The 15,521-nt window shown below is 40.6% G+C and overlaps 1 protein-coding gene across 1 annotated transcript in view; it reads left to right on the top strand.

Moving 5' to 3' along the window:
- The window catches only part of TOGARAM1 (TOG array regulator of axonemal microtubules 1), a 44,954-nt gene that overhangs the window by 13,051 nt on the left and 16,382 nt on the right, over nt 1-15,521 (top strand). Inside the window, exons 3-8 of the mRNA XM_076345824.1 lie at nt 1,308-1,442; nt 3,520-3,816; nt 5,864-6,129; nt 8,063-8,295; nt 10,356-10,456; nt 13,696-13,857. Coding sequence (XP_076201939.1) covers nt 1,308-1,442; nt 3,520-3,816; nt 5,864-6,129; nt 8,063-8,295; nt 10,356-10,456; nt 13,696-13,857 — 1,194 coding nt within the window. The remainder of the gene's footprint in view (nt 1-1,307; nt 1,443-3,519; nt 3,817-5,863; nt 6,130-8,062; nt 8,296-10,355; nt 10,457-13,695; nt 13,858-15,521) is intronic.

Genomic DNA, 15,521 nt, shown 5'->3' with positions numbered 1-15,521 from the left:
TATTTATGTATGTGTCCTGGTTCCAGCTGGGATAGAGTTAATCTCCTTCCTAGTAGCTGGTACAGTGCTGTGTTTTGGATTTAGGATGGGAACAATGTTGATAACGCACCGATGTTTTAGTTGTTGCTGAGCAGTGCTTACACTAGTCAAGGGCTTTTCAGCTTCCTGTGCTCTCCCGACTGAGCAGGCTGGAGGTGCACAAGAAGCCGGGAGGGGGCACAGCCAGGACAGCTGACCCCAACTGGCCAGAGGGACATTCCATACCATGGGACGTCATGCTCAGTACAGAAACTGGGGAAAGCTGGCCGGGGGGGGCCGCTGCTTGGGGACTGGCTGGGCATCGGTCAGCGGGTGGTGAGCAATTGCACTTGCATCACCACTTGTGCATCACTTGCTTTGTATAATAATCTTATTATTATTATTCTATTTCAATTATTAAAGTGTTCTTATCTCAACGCACGAGTTTTCTCACTTTTACCCTTCCGATTCTCTCCCCCATCCCACTGGGGCAGGGGGAGGAGAGTGAGCGAGCGGCTGTGTGGTGCTCAGTTACCGGCTGAGGTTAAACCACGACAGTATGGTAGGCTGCTCATGAGAGCAGACCAGTGCATATCTATTCTAGATTTGCATATTTTCTCTTTTTGCTTTGTATAATCACCTAGGGTAGAAAGCTCTCTGAAGAGTGAGCTCTAAAGATTGTTTTAAAAAATGAAAAATGTCATGTTTTTGAAAACCAGGTCTGTAGAAGATTGTAGGTATAGTGCTCCACTTAATGTACGCAAGCAGTGTAGACTCAGTGTATTTTAATTGTTTTTAATAGCTAAAAGGCATGTGAAAAGACTGGGTAAGACCAGGCATGATTTATTCTCTTCACTTGGCAGCAGGTTATATTCTCGGCTTTGCCTGAGGAGCACTGACGTGTGGCACGCCAAGTTTGCTCACTGCTGTGCTAGGAGTGACACCACCCTTAAAGAAACTCACTGCATTTTTGGGCTTTAAGGTGTTGCCTTCCTTTTGTTGTCATGTATTCAAAGAAGTGATTGTTTTGGGTGTTTCTTTTGACCCCCCTGCAATTCTCAAAGTTGCAAAAGTGCCCTGGAAAACGGCCAGCCATTTTTCTAGTTTGTGCTTATGAACAGTATTATGAGGTTGCTTAGAAACTCTTGAAGTAAATACTTTCAAAGTAGTTATATTTTACACTGAAAGTTAGACAGAGTCTTAATTCACTATTAAATATTATTGTATATTTTTCATTGAATACCATATGTTAAGTATTTATCTAGTTATTCTTGTTTTTCTTTTGAAAGGTGCTATGGGCTCTCATCAGCCACAAATTTCAGGGAAATGTGGAACACTTGGATATACACAGACACGTGGGAAGAGTGGTAGCGTGGACTCTGATTTACAATTTTTAGGATTAAATAACTGTCAGCAAGACAAAGGTATATGGATTCTAACTGTATCGTAAGTCAGCGCGTGTTACTTTGGAAAAGTCTCTTTATTTCTCTGCTGCCTTAAGAAATAAAAACTATTACTAAAACGTTGTTCAGTCCCTATTCAGACATATTTGTGCCTCGTTCCTGTGTAATGCTTTTAATTCGTGGTTATTAATTTGCAACCCACACCTTTGGTATCTGACTGTATCGGTGGTGCTGTAACAGAATCTGAACTTTTTTTGAAAAATTGATTTTTAGAGTTCTGTTAATGGTATAGATCAGATCAGTCCAGCGTGCTTAACAGCAAGGGCCACGTCGGAGCCTTGCCCCTCTGAGACTGGTTAACATACCTCTTTTGGTCCCCGCTAAGGTGTGGAGGGCAGCCGAGGTGTCTCAGCAGGAGCGTGTGCAGGAGGAGGCACAGGCTGCTCCTTTCTGCTGAGCACAACAGCTGGGTGCAAGTGACCTCGGTGTGCTGCACAGACACCGTGCTGCTGCATGTAAAGCTTTTAGTTCTCATATCGTTGCTTTAATTTGTGGTGGTCTCTGTACAGCTTTCACTGGACAGATATCCAGGGAGCTGCTATGTCAGGCGGCGTTTGCTGCTAGTTTCAAAAGTGAGGCTGGGGATTTGATTGAGTGCACCTTAGGCCTAGAGGTGGAGGCTGAGATAAATCAGGACCTGGAACACACAGAAACTTGTCTGTTCATAAGTAGTAATAATAGTAAAAATGCCAGATGTACACCTAGGGAAGGAATGAACTCACTGTCCGGAGGAACAGATGGTAATGATACCAAATCTGTGGACAGAGCTGCTTTGAGTGGTCCAGATGTGTTAGGGGATAGAGCTGACAGCCTTCTTGGAAGATATGTAGGAACTTCATTTACTCAGTTTACTTCTAGCCACTTACGGGCCCTAGATACTGTGTTTTTCTCATGCCTGTGGAAAGAAAGAGGAAATTTCCTCTTTGTTTTTTGCCTCTGTAACTACAAAGTCAATGTTCTCTTCTCTTAGCCTCGGTCTTCAGAAGGCTGTCAGGTACTTTGCCTGCACTTGCTGATTTATTTCTCTGCACACAGTTTTGTGCCAGATATTACCCTTACTTGAGCCTTTCTCCGGTAGTACAACCCACACCTGACTTGGTTGTCTCAGTTTTTCTGCCCTGGGATACCTGGGGAGCGCTGGGATGCTGCAGCCTTGGAAAGCAGCAGGAGCAGAAGACAGAGACCTTGGAGCGATCCGATTTGTAAAGGGACTTTTTAATGCTGTAACTAAAGGCATAATTGAATGGTTTTCTTTCCAGTGACACAGACAATTAATAGGTTCCCCAAGCCCGACTCACATTGTCACTTGTTCTCCCTCCCGCGCTGTGCTTTCCCATTCTCCCAGTTGTGCCAGTGGGACTGGTTGTGGGGCTGTGCTCTCAATGAGATGGCTGAGGTAGCCCACCTTACAGTGATCCTTCCAGAGGCTGTCCGGAACTCTGTTAAAACTTGTCCTCTTTTTCACTTGCATGGTTAAAAGCTTGAGTGTAGGCGGGGAACATGCATCTGCTTTTCATGGGAACCGATTAAAACAGTCTAGTTCCAAATCTACATTCACCTTTCCATTTTTGACCTACTGGTTTCTGGGGAAAAAATAATTTTTGGAATTTTTTTGTTTTGTTTTTTTTAAAGGAAGGTAGAATTTATAACATTTGTGCTTTATTTGTACTCTTGTATCACTGAGTTTTGAGACTGGTGTTTGCAAATTTTATGCTATGCAGGCTTAGAATATGGAGCAGCAAGCAGCAGAACCATGTTCAATCTACTTGCATCATTTGTTTTTTTAAATACAATTCTTCAAAACATGACTGCAAAATAGCTTAGGCTCAAACTCGTTTGATCGAATGCAGAAAAAGGAAATTGATATTTTGAGGAACAATGTAAAATGAAGGTAGCTGATTTGCCTGTTTGCTTGGGTAAAATGCCGACCTTCAGTTTTGACTGTCTAGAGGGTGTATTATTTCATTGTAAATTATAATTATAAGAGCTGTCAAAGAGGCTAATTACCACAAATACTATTCACTTTTTCTTTGCTCAGTTTGTGCCAGCCTAAATTTTTCCAGCAAGACCCAGAGAAGTTTTTGCAATCCAGCAGAGCATACGGTGTCCTTCCAAGGTCCTAATGCAAGCCAGGGGGCCTTCATTCTGCCGTCTTATCCCCTGTCATCACCCAGGAACAGTCCAAAGCACGTCTCCTCTCCAGCTGACTCTCCAAAGAAGTCACAAGATAATACCGTGAACTTCTCAAACTCCTGGCCTCTTAAAAGCTTTGAAGGACTGCCTAAGCCTAGTTCACAGAAGCAGCTTCTCATTCAAAAGCCAGGAGGCAATACAGGTAGGAATGTTGTCAATATAATGAAAACGGATTTCAGGTTTGCATTTTGAGTGACTCCAAGCAGTGGTCAGAAAACCTACAGTGGCAGGTAAATGGGGAATTATGCGATGCCCCAGTTGCAGCTAGAAACGTGAGGGTTTTATAGCTGCACTACTCTAGACACATCGCTGGAGGCTTCTTTCAAAAAGTGAAGTCTTTTTATTTGGGTGGTTTTAAATACTGGCATGTTCTGTTCCTTTTGTCTTTTAAATAAGTGAGATAAAGCATAATATGCCTTTTCTTGTCAGTAAAGTATCAGTGAAAAGTTTGCCTTCAAGCTAAAATAAAACCAAACCCCAAAATCTAGCCCTTTTAAAGAAAGCCAATACAGAAATAACTGTTACTTTTAATGCTCTAATTAATACATGTGCAAGAAAATATTATTCGTTGCATTTTGACTTTTTGCCTCTTTATTTGCCTTTGGAAACTTGTGTCGCGTTTCCCCCACTCAGAATAGCTCTTTAAAACCTGGTTACAAACAGCTACATCTCTAACGAGTGGAATCGGTGCTGATTTCATCCCGATTTACACTGACAGCTAATGGCAGAAACTGCTATTTATGGTCTGATTTCCTCTGTCTTTAAAGACCTCACGCGCACGTTGGTTAATAGTTTTAAGTTTATTTAATTACAATTGCTTAAACAATTTTGCTAATTTCTTTCAAATACTTACTAAAGGCAATCTTATTTTAGCTTTAGTATCTGTTTAGCTTAAACTGATTCCTAGTCACTCATGAGGCTTACCTTCTGTAAGCAAAGTAACAGTTTCCATGTACGATTTTGCACTGATTTAAAGAAATCTGTTTTAAAATTCATCTTCATTGAGACATGTATTTTTGCACATATGTAGAAAATTTCTAAATTCATTCTTTGGAAGTCACCTGTCCCTGGAATGCATGTAATTTTATCTTGCAGATGTGTGTTCATCGCTTGTTGGTTTTCTTTATATTATCCGTATGCATTTCAGGTTTTTTCTGTTTATTTAGAGTAACTTCATTGTTGTTAGAGCAGCTTACAGGAGAGTTTGTTAGGGCACCAGTCTTCTTTTTTCCTTAATTAAGAAAGTTAAGTACTTTTTAAAGGTATGAAGTATATGTTGGTATGCACATGCATGAAACACTAATTTATATTTTTTAAAAGAAGGAGACACTAGAAGTAGAAGAGATTGGTAACTGAGCTTGAAATGCAGGGAGATGGAAAAGGTAGAGTCAGGAGGTAATAGAAAATACCATGGAAGGAGGCAAGTCTGGTAACATCCTAATGATTTTGTAAAATTAAATATTGAAAAACGTGCGTAAGTAAGTATTCAGGAGCGGGGATTTGGCGCATTTGGAAAATTGATGTTGGAGGAGGAATGTTGAAAGTTTTTCAAATTATGAATGGTATAAAAATAAAGTTGGATAGGGAATCACTATCTACTCTTGTTCATGTGAGAAACATACTTTCATCTGTGTGCGTGTGTATATGTGTGTATATATTCATACACATGAATATGTGTATACATGCATACATGAAGGAACTGAGGAAGGGGTTCGGTGACATCGGGTTTTAAATAAAAGGAAGTAATTTTTTAATGCTCATTGTGGAGCCGACTACTGCAGGCTGCTGAAGACGCCAAAAGCATGAACGAGGTGGACATATGTACCAGGACGGCGGGTCAGCTCGTGCCAAACCTCTGACTGAGGAACTTCCTAAATCCTGTCTGAATCTCTTAAGTGTTGGTTTCTTACCTTGTTAGGGGACAGGCCTTTCGTCCGACTCAGTACAGCTGTTTTTATGTTCTTACTGGTTTTATTCAGATTTGCTCATACTCAGCCAAACAGAATGTCCTTGAAATGTATTTGTAGTAGTAAATAAAATTGCATGCATAACTATGTTTTTTAACACTCACCTCATTATAAAAGGAGTTTTCCGGTGTGACATAGAAATGAGGCGTGAAGTTTATTCTAGCGAGTGCTGTGTTCCTGCCACCCCTCCAGAGGACTGACATCTGCTTGTGTCTTCTTCAGGGGAGAATTTGAAGGAGAAACCTTCTCCTCTGCAGCTGAAACCCACCCTGGTGAGACACCCAACCTCCCGCAGGGGCCTGAACGGGACCAGACCCGTCCCCCCCATACCCCGCCTCGCTAGCCCCCTGCCCGATAAGATTGAATTAAATGTGACAAAGTGGAGAAAGGAGGAGTGTGAGGACGTGTGGCTGAATGAAGTGGACAGGAAGCTTGCAGCTGATCTTTCAGAGCTAAATGTTGATGGCGAGGAAGTGGACCAAGAAGAGGTTGGTTTAAATACGACACAACGCACTTTTAATAGTTGATAAGCTTTTTTGTTTTTAAACAAGAGCCAGAAAATGAGAAATGTTTCTGACTTACATTTTGTGACACTGTCATCGCTACAACAGGTTTTCAATGCGATACCATTGGGTGTCTGATAGAAGCTAAGTAAAGCAATAAATACTGATGTTGAAGCACACTTCCCGTGTTTGTTCCAGACATCTTGGTTTCCCTTGTTTTTCTCAGAGCCAAAGTCGTAATGTTTTCAGTTACTGTAGTACCAAGGCAGAACTGCAGGCCTTTATACAGCTTCTGTTCTCGTTATCATTGACTTCATTTTAAATTTCATGTCAGATTTAAGTAATAATCCTTTCTTTAGTTATAACAAGGGGCCCAAAATAACAAATAACTTCCTTGATGAAGGTTCATTTGACTCAGCCCGGGAGTTTCCTCAGCCTCCCGGCTTTGCTGAAGCGGGCTGTCCCTGATACCCACGCAGCGTGTCCCAGCTCTCTCAGAATTCAGTCATTTTTTCATGGAGTAAAATGAGAAGAACCAATGTGAAGCTGGGAGAGTGTGGTGTCACCTGCAGCTGTTCGATATCTCACAGGCACATTTGGCATTAGGCCTGGCAGGTCAGCATCCCTCTTGTAAATGGAAATCCTCTGGTAATAATTTGGGCCCATTATGTGTATTCAGTGGCCAGTGTTTTGAGTGTGCCACTCAACCTGTGACTTAGAAAATATTTGAAATATTAAATACCTTTGAAAATCTATCCCTTCTGTGACCCATGAGACTCGTCAAACAGGCTTATTTTAGCATTTCCCTTTACTGGTCCATGAAATGCTTTGCAGCCAGAGGGGCTGTAGATCCCGCATGGCTATTTCTCAGTCGCGTGGGTTGTCCAGTGAGATCCCCCTGCGTATGGAGCCAGTGTGTCTGCCGACCCCCGCCACTGTGCCCAGGACATGCCGCAGGATCCTGTCACTCACGCTGTTGCTCAGGTCTCTCAGATGTTTGAGAAATACCAGATAGCTGCACTAGTGTAGGACATAGAAAAATACTGCAGAGGCATGCCGGATTATTTCAGGAGGTGGTGGGGAGGTGGAACCGTATCCGCACTACCCTCATCAGTACAAATCGAAACCACTGCAGTGTTGATTACGAGAGAGGCATAGGTATCACGTATGATTGGATTTTGTATGATCTTCCCTGTATCATCCCGTGCAGCACGTCCTTATTTCTGTCACAGTTCATAGAAATTGTTTGAATCTCAAATCCTGTCTTTAGTCCCTGTGGATCTGAGAACAGTTGCAGTAGGACTTAATGGCTTTGCCTTACTATCTGTATCTTCCACGCTGTAGTCACTACTGGAAGTAATTTAGCTGCTAAACAGATAGGGGAAGAATTTTTTTTACATCAAATATATTCAGTAAAAAGAGGAGAGAATATGCAGCAGCGCTCTACTCATTATAGATTTTCCTGCTTATTTGAGTAGGAGCTCTGCTTGCTAGGCACAGTTTTCAGGATTCACTTCTGCATATTTTGCATCTTCGTGCAGTTCAGATGTGAAAAGCCTGAGGTCCCAATTGTGTGTATTAGCAGCCATCAAACACCTTCTTTAGTCTACTAAAAAAGATAAGAGCAGCTGCTGTATTTTTTCAGGAATCTGTTCTTGTGTTTTGCAAAGTTAAGCTAGGATACAGTGTCTGTGGGAATTTGCATTTAATAGCGTGGTTATTCTTTGAAGCAAAACAGTGAAAGGGATCGTTATAATACTGTATAACCTATGTACATATTCAGTCACATTGCCCAACAGAGGCATGTGCACTGAACTGCCGTGAATTGAACACTCAGAAACATACTTCCTTTTGCTTAAAAAAGCTTTTTTCCTATGCAGTGAGTAAAAACTGTCATTTTGTTTTCAATCGTGTTTAGATGCAGAATTCACTTAGATCTTTACGAAACAGTGCAGCTAAGAAGAGGGCAAAGCTAAGCAGCAACATTTCAGATCTTGAAAGTCCTGATTCTGCTCTTAAACTTGATCTGTCCATGGATTCCCCCTCCCACGCTTCCTCCCCGGGCGCGGGCTCTTACAGCGAAAGCGGAGTTTACAGCCAGGAGTCTCTGACTTCACCCGTGTCCACGGTCCCCCCGAGGAGGAGAATAACGTGAGTGGAACTCGTATGTTAACGCTGCTTTGAAATTCTCACACGCAGCCTCTGCTGGTGTTAGTTAAATATTAAAGGGAGTGAAATCTGTAATATATTTTTTATGTAAGATTGCTTTGCTTAATAGCTTGATTTTTATATGTGAATTATTTTCCTGTCTAAAAATACATTGCTCTGTACAATAGCTGCTTAATTATATTATTCTCGTTTGTGCTGGCTTTTAATTTTAAAGAGTTCCCTGGTGCAGCCATAGTAACACAGTGCAGTTGGTAAAGTACTGCCAGTGGTAGTAAATATTTTATTAAGACTTTAGCCTGCCGTAGAAGTTATGTGAACCATAGCCTAAACAAACGAGTAAGAAGGAGAATGAGTTAAGAGGAAGAATAAGGTTTGCTTACCATAGCCTGGAAATTGGAGAAGGAATGGGTTGGTTTTTTGCAATAAGAGGAAGACAATGTAGATGCTTCTTATTATTGCAAATCACAAACTGTTTCCATTTTATTACTGACAGACTATTGTTAATTTAAAATGCCTTCACAGAGCTCTTCTAAAACAAATAGTGTGATGACACATGCTACTCTGATTGTAAAGAGCAATGACCCAGTTGGTGATTAGCAGTATAAACTATTTTATTTTTTAATGAAATAAAAAAGTTTTTGAGGATTTTTGCAAATTTTGCAGTACAGAATCTCCTTTTCTGCTCTCGGAACCCATGAGAAAGCTGCTTGTAGCTCTGATCCAAAGATATCTTTTATTTTTATGTGTACTAAATGCATCTTTATATAACTGGTGTACAACTGTATTAACAGAATAGGAAGGGAATATGCAAAAGAAAGTTTTTTGAGACAGAGGGAGACTGGAATGATTCAGAAACGGAGGATTTTCACAGGATTTTCTTCCCTATATGCATTACTGCTGAATCACAGTTTTAAAAATAATTTTAAAATGAAAAATGCTAGAATACCTAAAAAGTCAAGACTATAAAATTCTGTGTATGATGGTCTTCCAGGCAAGGTTTTGACTAGGACACATTCTATACAACATGCCATTTCCATTATTCAGTGACACATAAGCTCAATGTTTTACAGGATTCAAAGATACAGGAATTCTGAACTAGCGAGGAAGAAAGGGGACAACTGGCAGGAAGGCTGAATTTGTAGAAGTGACAAAATATATCCCAGAAGACCTTAAAAGCCTTGGAATGTTCATAAAAATGTCTGAGAGTTTAGTTCAGATGCTGGTTTGCGCGCATTGGAAATTGGCATTTTCTGTTCACAAAACCTGCGTAGCTGGGCAACAAGAATGTAGGCTGCTTCAGGGTATTGACTTTTAGAAGGATCAGTTTATCCACTGATAAACTACAGTGAGGAGTGGGACCTCGATACTGGTATTAGTGAAGTTTCTGAAGCATGGGATTTCCTCGAGATCTTACAAGCAAGTTTTCTAGCTGTGTGTATTTCAGTCCTAGCAGAAAGTGGAACAGCTGCTCTTTCCCTGTGCCTGTTACGTAGGTATGCGTAGTATCTAACAGTGCAGGGCTCTGGGTTGAACCACCTTTAACATTCAAACGCATCATTTTAGAAAAGAAGTATCAAGATTGTCTCGTAGATAACAGCATTTTCCTGGTGAATGTCTGTGTGCTGTCTAGACACTGAGCTGAAAACAGCTCATTTCTGGAAGTGAAAGGTTAGTGGGTTTGGTCCCTGTCGTTTGCCATTCTTTGCCAGATTGGAACCGGCATCGTCAGTCCCGTAAGCCAAACGATTCCTTAGCTTTTTGAATGTATGCTAAATTTAGTCCTAGTGTGAAGTTTACTCTTAAGGGTTGTCTTTATGGTGTTCTTCATAATGGACCTGCTCATCATGTAATTTCTATTGAATTAATTTTATTTTTCCAGTCAGCGTGAACATTTGTGGAAGTATGCTGGAAATATTTGTCTACCAAGTACACTGGGGAGGAGAAACTGAAATCTATTGATGTCTTTGCTACAGTGTCATTTAACTGGGCTCTGACTAGTGTGTAGAATTGGATTTGTAAAAATTTGTTTTATATCTTAACAGGTCAGACACCTTTCCACTACTTGGCAGCAAATCACAGCCTGCAAGAATATCTTCAGCAAGAAGCAGAGACCCAAATGTGGCAGAACATAACTCCAGCACAGGTATTCTGCTGTGCATGTCAATGTATACCTTGCTTCATTGATGTAACAGAATGGTCACTTGATGTGTCTGTTCTTACTTGTTCAATCAGTTCACGTCCCTTCAGCACTTAAAAAAAGGTACCTGTAGTGGGGCAGAAACCGATTGTTTATGATTATTTATGTTTAATCAGTTTTGATTCAACTGGATGGAGGAAAGGAACTGAGGGAGCTGTGTCCACAGAGGTCTTTTCTGACCTCTCTTCCCAAAGACTGCTCTGTTGCATCCCTTTGCAGCCTCAGCAGCTTTGTATTTTTTCCAAAAAGCTTACAAAACTTAGTTCAGTTAAGATTGGAGGGCATCCTACAGGCCTGAATTTGCAAAGCCATCACATTAAAAAACTAGTAGTTGCTACTGAGACTCATGATCTTTTTTCAGAAATTGAAGCTATTGCTCCTGATTCTAGCTAGGGCCACTTTTCTCAGGATAAATTAGCAAATAGGTCTGTCAAGTAACAGCGTAAGTCAGAAAGCAAATACTGCAACGTATGTACTAATACATGTTGTGGTTAATGATTTTGCATTCGTTATATGAAAAGACCTTCTGTGAGAAGTTGACCTTCAGTGTAAAATAAAGAGCAGCACATTTATTTTGCTTACTGAGCCAGTTAATCAACCAGAATGCACAGCACTGGACCTCCCGTGAAGAGCTGACAGCCTACTACTGATAAGGTCAATGTAATACCTGTAATACAGCTAACTGGTAAAGAAAGGTCCTTTGCTCCCATTACTGACTGGACCTGGCCCATCACACAAGTCAAATCTCAAAAAGCTCCAAATTTTTACACTGGGACTTGAAGAACTTGTAAAAATCAGTTTGGTATTTAACTGGTCTCATCAGATGAAAGTTTTTTTCTAACATTGAATGTAAATCCCCCTTGCTGTAACTTATGTCATTACATTTTTATTTTATTTCGGAGGATGGAATATTTTCTTCTTCCAAGCCGCTACCTTTTATTGTATTTTTCTTTCCCTCTTTTGTTTTCTGTCCTTTCCTTCATAGGTCAAACTTTATGGACTTTTTAACTGCTGTCATCTAGGCTGTTTTCAACTGATCTACCTCTTTTTTGAAATGCAGTACCCGTATAATACCCCTTGTGCACTTAGAGCTGAAAGGGTAGTTATGGTTGCATTGTTTTAAAACATGCAAAATCAGTCCTGTCCTACCCGAGTCTTGCTCTTCTTGGATCATTCTTCTACTTTATCATGAGCTCCTTGAATTCAGATCCTGTCCTCAAGCGTGCGTGTATGCTTCCCATTTGCTGACCTTTATTTGAATTCAGCATGCTGCCTTATTATCCTGCTGTTTGGGCAAAATATTGGATAGTACCGGGTCCTGAACAGACTGCAGCAGAACCCTGCTTGATACATCCCTCCGTTTGGAGAATGAAGCTTTTGGTAACTGCTCTGCGTACGTATGCCTGGGATGATATATGGCATCTCTCACTTCTTTCCTGCCCACAAGGTCTGTTGCTGTGTCATAAAAGGAGACCGGATTTCTCTGATCATACTGTTTTCTGGTGGGTGCTTCCAAATACATTATTTGCCCTGATACAGTCCCGGGAACCAAATTGCCCAGCATATGGGTCAGTTGTTCTCTGGCTCCTTCTTCAGCTTTTTCCTTTTTATTAAAGAATTTAACACTTTCGCTTTTTGCTGTTCTGGAAATTTATTTGTCCCTTACCTTGCTAATTAACTTGCTAATTGAGCTAATTCAGCTCAGATTGCTTCAGCTGTTTCTCTAAGATGAATTTTATCCGCTGCCTTTAGCTTTGTTGTAACAGAATGGCAGCTCTCAGACATTTCTTACTTCCCAAATTCTTTCTGTAACATGTAAGTTTGTGCAGCTTTTAATAGTTGACACCTTGAAAACCTGTCTGCCTTCCGTCAGGCCCGTAGCTCATCTTTCCCCGGGGTCCTGACAGTTTCAGAGGCCAGAGGGTGCTGTTGTACCAAATACAGCAATTAATGGATCAGTCCTGACGTGTGAGGTCTTAATGTTGATATATGAAACACTATAACAACTAGACTTCATCGGGACAGTGCAGAAATTCATGGTCAGGGAGTTCTTGGACCTTCAGGGGATCTGGCCGTATAGTAATTTTCCAGAGCATCTCACGCCAGCCCAGATCAGGGCACGGTCCATAGTGTTCCTTGCTGGGAGAGCCTCACCATCTCAAGAATCCCACAGCAAAACATTCCCTTTGGTTTCCATCCCCTAGCAGAACTAAACAGCCTGCTCCGATCCCAGTTCTCAGCCGAAGAAGCGAACACAAGAACCTTTTTAAGGATTTCAGTACGGCTCTTGCTCTCACGTGGACATGGTTGGGTTGACAGTGACGGCCACCAGTCCAGAACTTCAAGACAGATGGGCACCGGCGGGTGGTAGGAGATGCATCAGTACCGTCACGTCTGTGGCAGGGGGAAGCAGAACCGCTGCCTGGTACCCCTCATAGCACACTAAGGGAGACGCCTGGGTCACTCTAGTTGCTGGGATTACCGGAGTTATGTCAGCCTGTCACCTTGGTCGTGCCTATCAGTCCCTTCAAATGGGGAGTTAGTTCCCGGGAATTTGTGGAATATGTAGTAAAAGCACGTATATGAAAATTCTTCTGTCTTTTTAGGTATTTTAATTTTAGGGGTATTTGGAAAAGCAGAAATGATCCTTTAAAGGATTCCTGAAGTAATTAGTGTTTGGTTGGTTTTTGTTTTTAACCAAAACTAAAATGTATTGAGAAAGTTTTGCAGGCATAAAAATGCTCAGTTTCTGTTGTCTGTAATTGTAACATAAAAATGTGTTCCATGACTTCTAGGGTACATAAATGGAAAGATTTCTTGTGTTTAACTGGTATTTTACTATTTTCACTTAGTTGACATGACTTAATTTGGCTTTTAATGCTAAATCACTTAGTAGTCAGTTGTTCAGATTTGATAGACTTTAAAAAATATTTTTTCAAGCTTTGAGTTAGATTTTCAACCTGTGTTTATCTGTAGATGAAAGCCTTTGCATGTGAAAAAGGAATAGAGCCCGAGCATCTTTGTTGAAATGCTCAGATTTCTGTAGGAAAAAATGCTCATACTGTATGCATAAAACCAGTCTGAGGGTCTCTGAAAATGTAACTATTTGAGAATGTGGTAGTGCACAGGAAAAACTATTTCTAATTTTTTTAAAATATTTGATTTTTTTCCTTTTGCACGGCTAGCATTTCATGATAAGGGGACTTCTAACGTTAGCATAGTTGGCCAACGTTTGAACTGTGGCAATGGATGCGGAGATTATGAGGACAAGAAGCGAGGAGAAGTGTCATGTACTGTTTTTAAAAGTCAAAATATGGAACACCAAAGCAATTTTAAGCATTCAAAAGGTTTGTGAGTTTGCTACATTGCTGTTCATCTGAGCTCTCATTTATGGCAAAAACTGAGGCTGGGTATAGCCTTTTGTAAAACAGGTTTTATAGAAAATACATTTCAGGGTGTTTAGCATGGTTTCCTCTTTTCTAGTCTTTATGCTTATGCTAACAAGTTTGGGTTTTTTTCCGATATTAACTGAAATTAGACTGCCAATTAAATTGAAATTAAAAGTCAATCGATAGTACATGGCCTGAAAAAAGGACCAAATTGCTATGTATCTCAGTCTGAATAAATGAACAGCTTTAAAAGTTTGGTTTTAAATTACTCTGTTGTTCCTTGCTAAAATTAAGGAACTTAAACCATTATACTTTACGTTTCAGTTTTAACTGGGTCATTTTAGTGCATCCTAGGAGCTACTGTTCCCTACGTCAGAATTGTTGTGTGTATGATATAGATGTATTTTCCAACTCTAAGCCTGTTAGAATAGAGCAGCAACTCTATTTTTTTTTTTAACATCAAAAGTAAAACGTGGAAGTCGGTTTAAGGAGCATGCAGTTTCACTGTCTCTTGTTCAGGTCTCCCTCATAGTGGCTAAAATAGATACCAAGTAACCATGTTTTAGTGACAAATGGCAATATTCCACATGTTAATAGACAGTGAATAATGAAGATCTTTGTCCCAATAAGATTTTTTGCTTTCTCCATCTCTTGTTTCAAGATTAAACATGGACGGTTTTGTCTATTCTCAAGGTTTTATAGAAATGGTGGAGTGCTATTTTTTTGTGAAACATTTAAAGCTGAGCAATGGAAGTAAAGTTTATAGTCAGATTTGTAAACCCTTCTTTTTTTTGTTAACACCTGCTTATCCTGTGAAATGGAAGTCTGTAAGTTTTTTGGGCTAGAAGCTGAGGTTAGGACAGAAGGTCCTGATCTGGGGGTAGGTTCCAAAGAGGATCCAGTCTTTGTTGCACGTTCATTTACAGTGTAAGAGAGAATTGCTCATGAAGCCTCAGGATCATGTTCAAGAAAATCCCAAAAGACCTATTTTGACAGTTCTCGAATGTTAAAACTTGGAACATTCAGAAGCCAATGATTGGGTTTGTGGGAGGACAAAGTAACACTTTCAAGAGAAACCTTTTCACTTGATCTTTTTTCTTGTAAAGCATAAAAAGGAGAGCTCCAAAATTAAAACTATGTAATCAGGTAATTTGTAAAGTAGAGAGGCATCTGTCATACTCTTGCCTGTCATTATTTTTGGCAAACGAAAGACTGAGGTGAGGGCAGAAAGCGTAACAGAGCTGTCAAGAGTCCCAGACTGTTGAGATGCTGCAGCTTGCCTGGTGGAGGGCTATTGCAGGTTCGGGCTACCTGGTCCTTCTTGCAGCTGTCAGAGATGTTACGGCAGCTGTAGGTGTAGACAGAGGGCTGCCAGTTTGCCGGAGCGTTTCTCAACTGAGATGGTTCAGTAGTCCACTGGCTTTCTTTATGCACTTTCTAGTAGGTAATCGGGCTTTCCTAAATCATCTTCTCTGTTTAGAAATTTCAGATTATTCAGGTTAAATAGCAAAAGCAAACGGTGGCCTTCTTTTGTCACAGACTATCATTCTTATTTGCAACTAGTGTAGCCAATATAGAAGTACATAATATATGTGATCCACTTTGGTGAAGAATTTGAGGGA

This window comes from Aptenodytes patagonicus, chromosome 7, assembly GCF_965638725.1.
Source record: "Aptenodytes patagonicus chromosome 7, bAptPat1.pri.cur, whole genome shotgun sequence".
Taxonomy (NCBI): Eukaryota; Metazoa; Chordata; class Aves; order Sphenisciformes; family Spheniscidae; genus Aptenodytes; species Aptenodytes patagonicus.
This window is presented reverse-complemented; position numbering and strand designations above follow the sequence as displayed.